The sequence below is a fragment of the Perca flavescens genome, chromosome 14 (genome assembly GCF_004354835.1).
Source record: "Perca flavescens isolate YP-PL-M2 chromosome 14, PFLA_1.0, whole genome shotgun sequence".
In the NCBI taxonomy this organism is placed as follows: Eukaryota; Metazoa; Chordata; class Actinopteri; order Perciformes; family Percidae; genus Perca; species Perca flavescens.
The window spans coordinates 17389529-17401883 of NC_041344.1; the positions used below are offsets into that span (position 1 = coordinate 17389529).

Genomic DNA, 12355 nt, shown 5'->3' on the forward strand with positions numbered 1-12355 from the left:
TTTTTTTTTTCTGCCTGAGTTGTTTATCCAGCGCTAAGGACATTGACGAGACGTCATACAAAAAAAGATTGAAAAAAAGGAATCCTGATCGAATTCTGTTCACTTTTAAAACACAACAAAGTGCCAAAAACATCCTTTTTGCAAAATAAAAGTACAAACATCAAGAAACAAAGAGCACTCATGCCTTTTTTTCTTATTGAAAAGTCAAAGCTCACACACCAACATTCATTTTATTTGTAAAATTGTGCAAGAAGCCAATTAAAAAAAAAGACATAAGCAGTGTTCCTCCAGTGAGGAAGCTTGTCATTAAAACTCAACAATGACACATTCTCTACAGAGTTTTAAGTCCCCTGACATTATATTGAGTGCTACAAGGAGACCAAAAACAGAAAAAGCTCCTGCACCATAGATAATGCAAACAATGCAAAGGTTTGTAAGCACCGTCTTCACACCGCACGACCAAATCGAGCTGTGCCGAACTCCTTACAAACAAGTCTGCCAAATTAGATCTCAAAATGTGAAGAAAACAAAACCTAGTTAACGGCACAGCCTGGTTGGTGTAGGGTGGAAAAGATTTCAAACAAACCTGAGCACAACAAAAGAAGGGATGCATTCCATGAGAAAAGGTTTTCCTAGTAGAAAAGAACCAAGGAACTACCTAACACCTCGGCCCGTTGGACCCAAGAACGCGCCGGGCGCCAAGCGAGATGGAGCACAGACAGATAAACACAAGGTTACGGCATGGTGATGTGCAAAAACTTAAACTGAGCCATCTCTCTTTTTCATCCTTATTCACCCCTCTTTTTCCATTCTCATTCTCTCTGTCCGTTTTGAATGAATGTTACCCCTAGGGTAGGTGTCGGTCTGAGACAGAGGGGTTAGACCAAGCCCATCCTAGGATTAGAAAGTGCTGAAACATTATCAAGTCTTTTACATCTACTTACATGTGCATCTCTGTTGGTTGGTTGTTGTTTTTTTTTTCTTCGTTTTTTTCTCTTTTTTTTTATTTACAAAAAGTGGTCCCCACTAAGCAATGAGGTTTATTTTTTTTCTGTGGGTCTCACCATGAACCATTGAGGGTCAGGGTTTATGATCTCACAGACAATTACAGGAGAAAACACTCCGTTACACACACACACACACACACACACACACACACGCACACGCACACACACACACGCATGGACGCGCGCACACACACACACACACAAATTTAGGAAGGCCGCAAGGACAAAAGGGAAAGAGAGATACGGATAAACTCTCCATTGGGTTTGTTTTTCTTCACAAACATCCTGACTCTTGTTTTACAGATGTGACACACCATTAACAAGGATGAGACACTGGAGTAGGACTAGGACTATGCTACATACAATTGGCACAGCAAAGGGGAGGGTGGGGGGTACTGAGGGGAACAACATGTAAGTATTGCACATTGTGGTACATTTTCAAGTGGATAAAAAGGTTAAATTTGGGATTATCTTAACAAAAGTAAAACCCTCTCCTGCATTCAGAATGTGTCTACATTTCAGATTGCTTTCTTTCATAGTCTATTATTAGGCATGCATTTCCCACTGAAGTATTAACACAACGACTTTTATAAGCTTGTAGTGAAAAGGAGACCGAATATCAAAAGATGATGTTAGGAGGGGAACGGGCAGCCCAGGCCAGCCCTGCTATGTCCCGGCCAGGCAACACTGAAAGGTAGCTAACGGTTGTTGAGGGTTAATCGATTGCTTTGCCTCCGGAGGAGGTGTGAGGCTGGCTGGCTATGATTGGGTACCTGAAACAAAGTTAACGAGGTCACTACGGGAGTCGTGGCAACAAGGCAAACCTGGGCAGAGTCAAAACGTCGTGACAACGGAGTTCTTGACTCAGACCAGCTGGGACAGCAGAGGTTTCGGGGGTCAGTAACTGCATATGTGAGACAACTCCCTGAAAAACTAGCAACTGGTGTTGCAACTGCAATTTCTTAAGATTTAAGTGTACTTTATGTTAAGGGGAATAGTGCTAACTGAAATAAGTTGTGTTCAGGTATATTAGCTTCTAAAAGCATTTTCCAGTATATGGCAAGATTGGTTTCCCTCTATTGGAGGAAAAGAGGGATTGTTTTGGTTGCAATGCGAGGCGATTACTATTAAATGTTTATTGCAGAAAATTTGAGTGGAATGACTGTGTGCATGTGTGTGTGTGTGTGTATGTGTGTGTGTGTGTGTGTGTGTTCCACTCATACACAAGGAGAGTGCCTGAATATTGCCGTACTATTGCTTTCTAAAGTAACCAAAGCAACATCAGTATCACTTGGCTTTGGCTAAAAATATTTTCACCTGACTGAGAGCAAACGTTTTGATGGACTGAGTGGCTGACAGGTTTGTTTCAATGTTGTTGTTCTACTTTTTCATTTGTTGGGAAGGGAGTTGGACAAAAACAAAAAAATGTGCAGTATGTGTGTATGACAAACACACAGCCACACACAGATTGCAAAACACACAGACACACATGCACACACTACTATTTCTACTAATCATGACGATGATGTTTCAATAGGAAAATGAAGAAATGAAAATGTTCTACTGTGGTGGTGTTGATGTGAGAAACCCTGTTTTATTATAAAAAAATAAAGCATTTTTAAATCTCATATGTAGTCTAATCATTCATTCACCATCCATCTGCCCATTTACTCAACCATTAGTCATCCATCTGAGCACACATCCTTCCTGCCATCACCATGGTAAACTCCTGCGACCTGAAACAGCATTGCCCCACACAGTTGAAACAGAAAATACGACTGATCCACTATTTTTTAGAGACAATGTCAACTAAAAACTATCTCTGCCGTATAACAACACCTAAATAAAGAGGCAGAGTAGACAGCTCAACAGATATGCCTGCAGGAACCCACATCTTCTCTCCCTCCTTAACACTTATTGTGCCAGCAGCAACCTGCACATGCTGATCTAACTACTGTGCATGATCATACTTCATTGTTACATGCAGTAATGAGAGAAACATCTGCACGTTGAATGGCACCATACAATCAGAACATAATAATTCACAGACCACATGCGTCTACCATCAGTGATAGATTTAAAAACAACTACAATTACACTGATGTTAGAGCAGAAAAAAAAGAAAATAAAGACCAGTTGCTTACAAAGCTCTAAATCTTGGGTCAACCAAGCAGGCACATCTGTTGAGATAACTGCTGCATCTTAGCTAAATAAGGTTTCAGCTGGCTGAACGCACAGGCCGTGTTCAAAACTGAACCCTAGTCCTTACACCCTGGTTTCAACACTACAAATGGCATATCTTTAACTAAAGTCAGTAAATTCAGTAGGCAGGCACATGTTAAAATTCTGTTTTACAGCTACGGTTATGTTTGTAAAAACTCAAAATGTAATTTGACCTTAACTGCTTTGTTGTTAAAACTTTTCCTCTACAATGTGACAAGTGCCTGTTAAGGACCAAAAACCCTGGGCTCGTCCAGTGTGTCACGTGGTCTAGGGCTCGTTTCAGGACAGGGCAGTTCTAAATCATGTCTCCACCCTTCTCCCTCCTCCTGATGTGCAAATTGCAAGATTCTATTAAGTACGACTCTAAGTAGAAACACTGGACATTTAGCATCGTCTATATATCAAGTGAGTATATCCTTTTCCTATACACAGTATACATACACTCGTGCACAAACTCACACACGTACACAAAAACACCACAGAGCACTCTCTGCAACTGTACTGTTAGCAGTGTGCATCAACCCAATGTCAGTCAACTAGTGTCTTTGCAGTAGGAACAACATGCACCACAAAGTGTCCGCATTCATCTAAATACAGTACATATTCTAGGTCATTGAGTTTCAGGGATAGTCTGTACTGTTTTGTGTTTGTGTAAGCATGTGTGTGTGTATGGACAGACACAGACCAGCATCATGCACCCTCTAGCACACACATTACAAATATATGACACCCTTCAAAATTCTGTGGCGCGAGCTTCTAATCGATGCTCTCAGTCTAGTACAGAACATCATTGGGATATTTCAAAAGCCTGTTTCTTGTCAATCCTTATGCCAGATCCCAAACTTTTCATAACACATTCCAATACTTTCCTTTAACTTTAAGCATGGCAGGCTGGCTGTACAAGCACACGTGCTGAAAACCATCATATTTCTAATTCCTTTTGTCACCATAAATGTTTCTCTAACCATCTACTAACTGGATTTCTTTTCCTCCAATACCTGTCACAATCATCCCTTTCTTTGTGATCCCATGGCACATCCGCTACCACATTTCTTAAACCACCACTTCACTTTTCCAAAAGCTTCACCTTTCCAAAAGTGCTGTTGCTACTTTCTACCCTTGTCTTAAAAAAAAAAACAAATCTAAAAACATACAGTACTGCGTAAATAAAGAGACAACAAAAGTTTCTCGGCTGTATGGTGAGTGTGACAGGTGTGTTAAGTGCTCTGAAACATCCTGACCCTCTCAGAACTGACATGCAGATTCTCTCGGTTCCTCTCACACAGCCTTTCTCCATTAAAAAATATATATAAAGTAATTATCAAAACACAATGAGGATTGTATGCAGTCTTCCTCTGAACATTTTCTTAAAGTTTAAGTTCGCCAACCCAGTGTGTTTGCACTTGAATATGTGTTAGGATAGGGTATCTCACATTTATACATTAACATTGACCCACCTAGGTTCAATCTAGGACTGAATGACCCCTGATTAAGGTTTTTGACAATCATTGAAAACAACTATCTGGTGAGATAGAAGATGAGGGGTTAATGGAAAAAAAAAAAAGTTAAATGAAAATGATCAAGATGAAAGTAAAGAATCCACTATCATCCAACTGAACAGAGTAAGTGTTGTTCCCTCTCTTTTGCGTGGCACACTGGCACCACCTGATGACATCACTGGTCAGGTCTGGCACACCCCGATGACACTTAGAATAACACATAGTACGTTTATTTGAAAATGAAAAATGTCATGGTTTATCCACAGATTTGTCACGCTCAGGATCAGCTGACATTGTATCACTCCTGTGGCCCAGTGTAAAACCACAGAGGTGGTGGGAAAGAGTTTTTTTTTGTCCAGGCTGCCTCAGCGGCAGTGCAAAGGCAGTGAAATCCCTGTCAAGAGAGAAACTGTCAAATAATTTAATTAGAAATTTACATAATGTGTAATGTGTAGCCAGCCAAGAAGAGCCATCAAGCATTGCTCCTGTGTGCCACACAGCCACCAATAAGCATTTAGCACGCCTCACAAATCCCTCACCATAAGTCATCTCATGAAAACCACCAAAACGGCACTGATTGCTTGTGTGATATCAAATCCATCTATGAAAAAATGTGTTCTTGACTACATGGACTTAATGTAAGGTGATACCATGTAGGGTAAATTTACCTCTACAGTACAGTATTTAAGATAGAAAAATAAAAACGGAAAACAAAACTTTAAAACCAAGACAAATGAAACATTAATGTTTTTTTCAAATCCCAATGGTTATTGAACATTCCTGCAAGCCTTCACTTGCCAATACTTGACCTTCCCTCGATGCTGACTTTCACCTCATGAGAGATGAAGGAAGGTTTGGGCAGGGTCAAGGGCGGCTCCTCCTCAGATCTTTCTACTTTTCGTCCTTCAGGAGCAGACCATCTCCGCTTCCTTCGTCCTGATGGCTTAGTGACGCCAGCTTCAGCACTGTTGGCAACCTGACCTTTAGAAACTGACCCTCTTCCCCCAAACATGAGATCCCCGTTTTCCACATTGGTGCCTCCTCCACTTCTATTCCCAGTTCCACCCCTCCCTCGATGGCTGATGCCATTCTCCCGCTCATTGTGCCTGGAGCCTCCTCCACTGCAGCTTTGGGGAGCGTCTGGGACAGCTCTGGGGGGTTTGAGGTGCCCGTAGCTGGACGCTGGGACAGAGGCAGGAGTGGCCAACTCCAGGGGCTGAGTCTTCTTTAGGGATCCGTTCCTCAGGTTCTTGAGGGTGAGTGAAATACACACATCGCCCACAGAGAGCTTGGTGCAAGGTAGCTCCAGAAGCTGGGTGGTCCGGTCTGGGCAGCATGAAGACCAGCCTTGGCCGAAGACGAAGAAGGGATACTCCACCAAGACTTCCACACTCACCTGGAGGAGGAGGAAGGGTGGAAAGACACAGACATACTGAAAACAGACACTTTTTATACAAATCATTGTCTGTGCTTTAAAGCCCCTAAAACTCAGTTTCAAATCCATAATATTTTAAACAGTTAAAATTTAGGAAACACCCAAAAACTCTCATTGGGAGTGTGTGGGTGCGGTTTGATCAGATAGAATCACATTTCATTTTACAAACGGGGACAGAGAGATGGCTGCTTGTTGAAAACTACAAGGACTTTAGTTTTGTGTAAATGTAGCTGAATGAAAGAACTATTGGGACATGCTGTCCTTAAACTCAGCAAGACGATTATGTAATAACTCTGATTGGTTTGTTAAGAGGCACACCTGGATAATGTTAACATAGCAATAGAAAAGAAATACAAATATTCACTCGGAAAGAATGTCTTAGTGACCAAAGGGGCAACATATTTGAAGATAAAATAAACCCCAAATGAAGACTTGTGGTCCATTACACAAAACCAGTGAAGAGGAAAAACATATTTATGTTCTGTCTGAGTTCTGGATTAAATTCTTTAACACTAATTGGGGTCTGCATTATCATTTGTATGACAGAATGAGGAGATGAAAGATAGAAGCAGAGGAGGCTTTGAGGCATGATGGGTAGGAAGGAGAAAATAAACCTGAATAGAAAGAAGATGAAGTGAAGGAACATCTGAAATATAGTAGAGAGAATAAGATGGTGGGAGTGGATGGAGTAAGTGAGATGGTGATATAAAGGCGAGTTTACAGAGGGAGGGTGGACTGAACAAAAAGAGTGAGGAAGTGAGTGTGAAAGAGAACAATGTCAAGAACGATACAAGTATAAGATGTATCAAACACCATCTCAAAGCAAACGTCAGGCAATATTTTTTCCCTACCGTATTATATAAGTTTTCAGATTGTGAGAGTGTGGACTCAAAGCTGCTACCACCTCTCAGGAAAAAAAAGTAAAGAGAGCCACTGATGAAGTACAACAGAGAAAGATAAGTCTTTGAAAGATTGTCTGCTTTTGTGGGGTACAGTATCAAAGAACAGCCGGGGGCGGGAGAGATGGTTAGAGATGTGCTGTGTGGGTGGACGAGTCACAGCGTGGACAGATGAAATAGGTTAACTGGCTTTAACACACACCCTCAAACGCAGTGAGAAGGGTGCATGTGTGTGTGTGTGTGTGTGTGTGTGTGTGTGTGTGTGTGTGTGTGTGTGTGTGTGTGTGTGTGTGTGTGTGTGTGTGTGTGAAAGAGTTGGGGAGAGAGAGACAGAAAATAGAAAGATAAATCGAAGTGTAGTATTAGATGTTAAGAAATTACCGAGAGGTCGACATTATAAAACAATTCTTTGTGGCCTATCGAACCTCTCTGAATACCACAGTAGAGTATTACATTTAACTGTAGAAATGTGATACTGTATCAGTGCATTCATGTTCCTGGCTTTACTGAATACTTGATGAGCAGATTCCAGCACTCAACTCTTTGAACTTCTCTAAAGCTCATAATCAGAACATGTTTGTTACATGACTGCCATCCGAGTACATTGAATTTAATTACAGAGGGAATAGCAGAGTCCTGTGCGATTCACCATAATAGAGGCATTAATAAGGGAGCAGCTCAACACTTGTCATCCAACATTAATAACACCAGCTAAGAGTATGCATAAAAGCCTTCTTAGAGATCTTTTTCAAAGTCGCCTTTCAAAGTCGCCTTTTACAGTGGCAAACTGCAACTGGGCTGATTAGCTCGGCAATGCAGTGAACATAAACACACCAGTAAAGAGCTTGATAGAGGAGTTAAACAACGAACACGCATTAAAGGAATAGTTTCACTTCCTTGCCGAGAGTCAGACAAGAAGATCGATACCAATCTTGTGTCTGTGCATTAACAACTGAGACAGCACTGAGAATTGATTAGCTTAACTTAGCATAAAGACTGGAAACAGGGGGAAACAGCGAGGCCCCAAAGTTGCAAAGTTGTGAAATACACTACTACTACTACTACTACCTCTAAAGCTTCATGATTAACATGTTGTATCACTCTTCTATACACAAACAAAATGTAGATCTTCAGGGATTCAAGTTGTGTATACATTGCACGTGAGCTTAGTAGGTGCTAGTAGCTCTGCTGTTTATGCTAACCTAAGTCAGTTGACTCTGTATTTAATGCACAGACAGGAGGGTGATGTCAATCTAACTCTCGCGAGAGAGTAGGGTGTATTTCCCAAAATGTCAAACTAATCCTTTAATAAAGGTTGCTCCCTGTCGCTCACCTGTGCACGGTGCTCACCAACAGAGAACTGAACCACAGCAAAGTTGGGTGAGGTGTGGCTCCCTTCAATGCGCTCCACTGTGGACGAGTCAATCTTCAGCTCGGTGCTGATCTCAGCACTCTGGATGAAGTCCTCTGTCTTCAGGTCCTCCACGCGTTTCAGCTCCCCATCTGCCAGCTGGATGATGGAGCCCTTGATGAAATATGGGGGGAGCGAGGGGGGCGCCACTGTACTGGATAAAGAGGGAGGAGCAGACGGAGCGACCAGTCCTGGCGGAGCGGAAACAATGGGGAGATGAAGCTGGGCTTGGACCACCGCACCTGAAGCGGCCTGGTGATATGAGCTACTGGGGGCTTCGCGAGTTTCTCCTTTGGGAGCAGTGGCAGCAATGTATGTGTGTGGGAGTGTGGTAGGAAACGGTGCGGCTTGGGTAGATGATGTTATGTGGGAAGTTACAGGATCCAATGTGGTGACTCCCCCTCCACTAACAGGGATAATGACCGGTTGGGTGCCAGGAATGAGTAAGTGTTGTTGTAGGCTGGTGTGGTAGCTAATTGGCGTATGCTGGCTCCCACCACCCCCTGCAATGTAACCAATGATAGGTGGCTGATGGTAGATACTGGTGGAGGGGAGCCCCATCGACAGTGCCTCTGTAGCGCTGTGGGTGGTCTGGATAACGGTCTGGGGTGACAGTGTGCTGACAGCAGCATTCAGGCTATCGACACTCAATGGGGGTGTAAACGTGAAAGAGGAGGTGATGTTGGAGCAGGAGGGTGTGCGATTGACAGGCTTGCCCAGGATGATGCCACCTTTCTCCAGGTGTGCAGAGGTTGTCTGATTCTCAGGGCTGGCTCTGGGTGGTACCAGCTGGTGGTCCCCATGGCTGTTGGGCATTAGCATGAAAGAGGTTCTCAGCCCTGAGGGATCGTGAGTAGAGAAGTCTGAGTGCAGGACCAGCTGGCGGCCCTCGTAGGAGGACAAAGACGAAGTGGCATCCCGTGATTTGCTCCCTGGCTTAGAGAGGTTGGACTCGGGGGACGCTCCAAACCGCCGACCCCTTTCCAGCTCTCCATTGTGGAGCTCTCTGGGTCTGGAGCCAACTTCCTCTTTCCTAGTGGGTGCGTCCGTATACTGAACCACAAGCTGGGACATCCCATGTCCCAAAGTATGGTGGGGGTGCAGAGACTGGGGAGGAAGGTGAATGCCTCCTTGGTAATGAGGTGACGGCACAGTCCGTGTTGAGGTTGACATTTGAACATGGTGAGGGGCGGGGTCTGTAGAAGGCGGAGGCATGGAGGTACGCCCAGTGGATGCTCTGTGCTGGTCATGTTTGGAGGCGTGTGACGGAGCAGAGGCTGTCTCTGTGTGTGACTGTCTCTGTGCAGCCAAAGAGGAGGACGAGGAGGAGAGGGGGGGAGGTGGAGGAGGAGGTGGAAGCAGTTGAGGGGAGATGTAGCCTGCGTATGGGGCTACGAACTGCATGTTGGGAGGCAGTTGGGCGTAATGGACAGTTCCTCCAACTGTGGACTGTGACAGGGGGGACGTATACACGGTTGGAAGAGATGAGACTAGCCTCAACGAGGAAGAGGAGGACGAAGAGTCTGATGTGGAAAAAAGGGGTTTATACTGGAGGCTGTCAGACTGACTGGAGCTACGTTGTCCACCCATGCCACTCTCATTTCCACCAGCCACACTGGCAAGCCAGGCCATGTTCTCTGTGCGCTGGCAGTCACTGGCAGGTGGGAGGATAGGTGAGCGAATGTCAGATGGTAATGTGCTGGAGGGGATCTCCCTCTTCTTTGGGGGCAGACATTCATTGCTGCGTTCCTGGTTGGACTTCATGCTGACTCCGCCTCACGTCCCTCAACTGTACTTTGATTAGTACTTGATTTGTGGCCTTCTGTAGATTTTTCTTTCCTTTTTTTTGTTTTTTTCTATCTCTGGCTTTTTATTTCAATTTCCTGTCTCACTTTTGATGATGTGTCCCTTGTCTTGCTTTAATTAGCTATGAATTACGTTCCCGAACTTTTCTGTCTTTCCCTCTTTATCCAGTTCAACCAAGGCCGTTGATTACCAGGTTTTTTTCTCGATGACAAAGAAAATCCAGGCCCTAACAAGCAGGTGAGAAAGGATTAAAGATGGAGATGAAGATATGGAGGGGTGATTAGAGGAGAGGGGTAGGCGGTCCGTTTGGTCCAGAGGTCTTTAGCGACTGAAGGGTGAGCTCAGTGTGGTAGGGGAGAGAGTCACGACGTCACACCTGCTGCTGCCGCCGAGGACGACGGGGGGCCGAGTGCGTCGCACTTCATGCGGAATCATTTCCTTGCAAAAGCAAGCCTGCCCACACCCAGCACAATCCTGTGGAACAGAGAGATAAGTAGACTGTTAGGAAAAGGTGTGGATCTCAAACATAATAATAGGAAAAAATACATATACATTTAAAGACATTTATATCTTTGTAATTTATGTGTGTTTGTTTTCACCTAGACAGCAACAATAATGACAGGCCAATCTTCCAAATTACTACTGTTAACACTGCACAAGTACATCAGCTAATTGTTTTTCAATGAAAATGAAATAAGCTGACACACTGAAATGCACTGCATCATACAGGAAGTCTCCCTGGTCTGGGCTACTGTGCCACAAAGGAGCTCTGCTGATATATACTGTCTCTGAAGCAAAACTAATTGAAAACGTATAAGTTCACGACTGCTTGAGGTTTATTCTTATTTAAGTCTTCAGTGTAAATGTAAATCTAAACTTTTAACAATTTGGTTGTAACTGTTTATTAATCAAAATATTGCAACTGAAAGTAAACTAGATCATGTTTTGCCCACAAAAGAGAACTGTTGAGCGATATGTAAGGTCCACAAAGGCCATAAGCAAGGAAAATGACGCCCTGCATTAACAAAGTCACGAGCTCAACAAACTGCTCCAAAACAAAAATAATAGCATGGACAAACACAAGGTCGCTCTGTAACAAGAAATTCAGGAGCGCAATAAACCCTTTAAGAACTACTCTGTATAGAGGGAACTAAATTGATTTGAAAGATGAAAAGGAGGCCATGAGCTGGAAAATGATGCCCTGCAACAAGAAATTCAGGGGGTCAAATAATGAAAATAGCTACAAGGACATGCGTTGTGCCCATAGACAGTATATAATGGACCAATAGACCCCGTTGCTCTGGACGGAGACAGTGAAGGCTATTAGAAGCACTTTTCCGGTGATGGCCAGCTTTACTGCGCAGCCTCCAACTGAGAGAATGTGACGTGAGCAACGTGTCTGAAAGTTGGAAGTCTTCTGGTAGCTGTGCCAAGAGAAATCTCAATCATTCCCAATCTTACAGATACAGAGACTGTAGGTGTATGTAAGGAGATAACATGGGCACAGGCTAATTATTGATCACTAACATGCTAGTTAACATTAGGAATTAAACCTAAACATCTCATGTAAGTCGAAACTGCCTGCGAGCTTCGCCTGTTATATACGGTAATTCCTCTACTATGTGACAGTAAGTCACTTGGTTATGACACAATCGTTAGCTTATTTTTACAAAAACGTCTGCTACAGAGCCATAACGTGACGTACAAGGTAATGAAGCCTTTTATACATTGTCGTGTTTCTTTGGAACTAAACAACGGACAAATAGAGTCTTTAAACGCTTCAGATGTAAAGTTATTCGCAGTCAAGTGACGTAAAAAAAAAATGGCGGTCAGCGGAATGTTAACAGGAGGTGATGGCCAGTTAGCAACAAAATGGCGCCATGATGGCTTGAGTTCTGAAGCGAAGCTTACCCACTTGGTTGTGCCTCTAGAGCGCATGGTAAAAGTTGTTGTATTGTCAACAGGTGGCTAGTTTTTTTGTTGCCTCAACATTGCGAGCAAAATAATTGAAGCAGAATAAAAAATAATAATAATCCAAGCAGTCCTTATGGGTTTCTAGAAGCTTGCACCCCTAA

At 43.5% G+C, this 12355-nt stretch overlaps 1 protein-coding gene across 3 annotated transcripts in view; it reads right to left on the reverse strand.

The window, feature by feature from the left end:
* atxn1a (ataxin 1a) overlaps nucleotides 1-12355 on the reverse strand; it is a 100517-nt gene continuing 88162 nt past the window's right edge. For all 3 annotated transcript variants that reach the window (XM_028597182.1, XM_028597180.1, XM_028597183.1), the window contains 2 exons: nucleotides 8397-10754; nucleotides 1-6125 (listed from right to left, as the gene is read on the reverse strand). In XM_028597182.1, the coding sequence (XP_028452983.1) occupies nucleotides 5520-6125; nucleotides 8397-10238 (2448 nt within the window). In that variant the 5' untranslated portion in view covers nucleotides 10239-10754 and the 3' untranslated portion in view covers nucleotides 1-5519. The remainder of the gene's footprint in view (nucleotides 6126-8396; nucleotides 10755-12355) is intronic.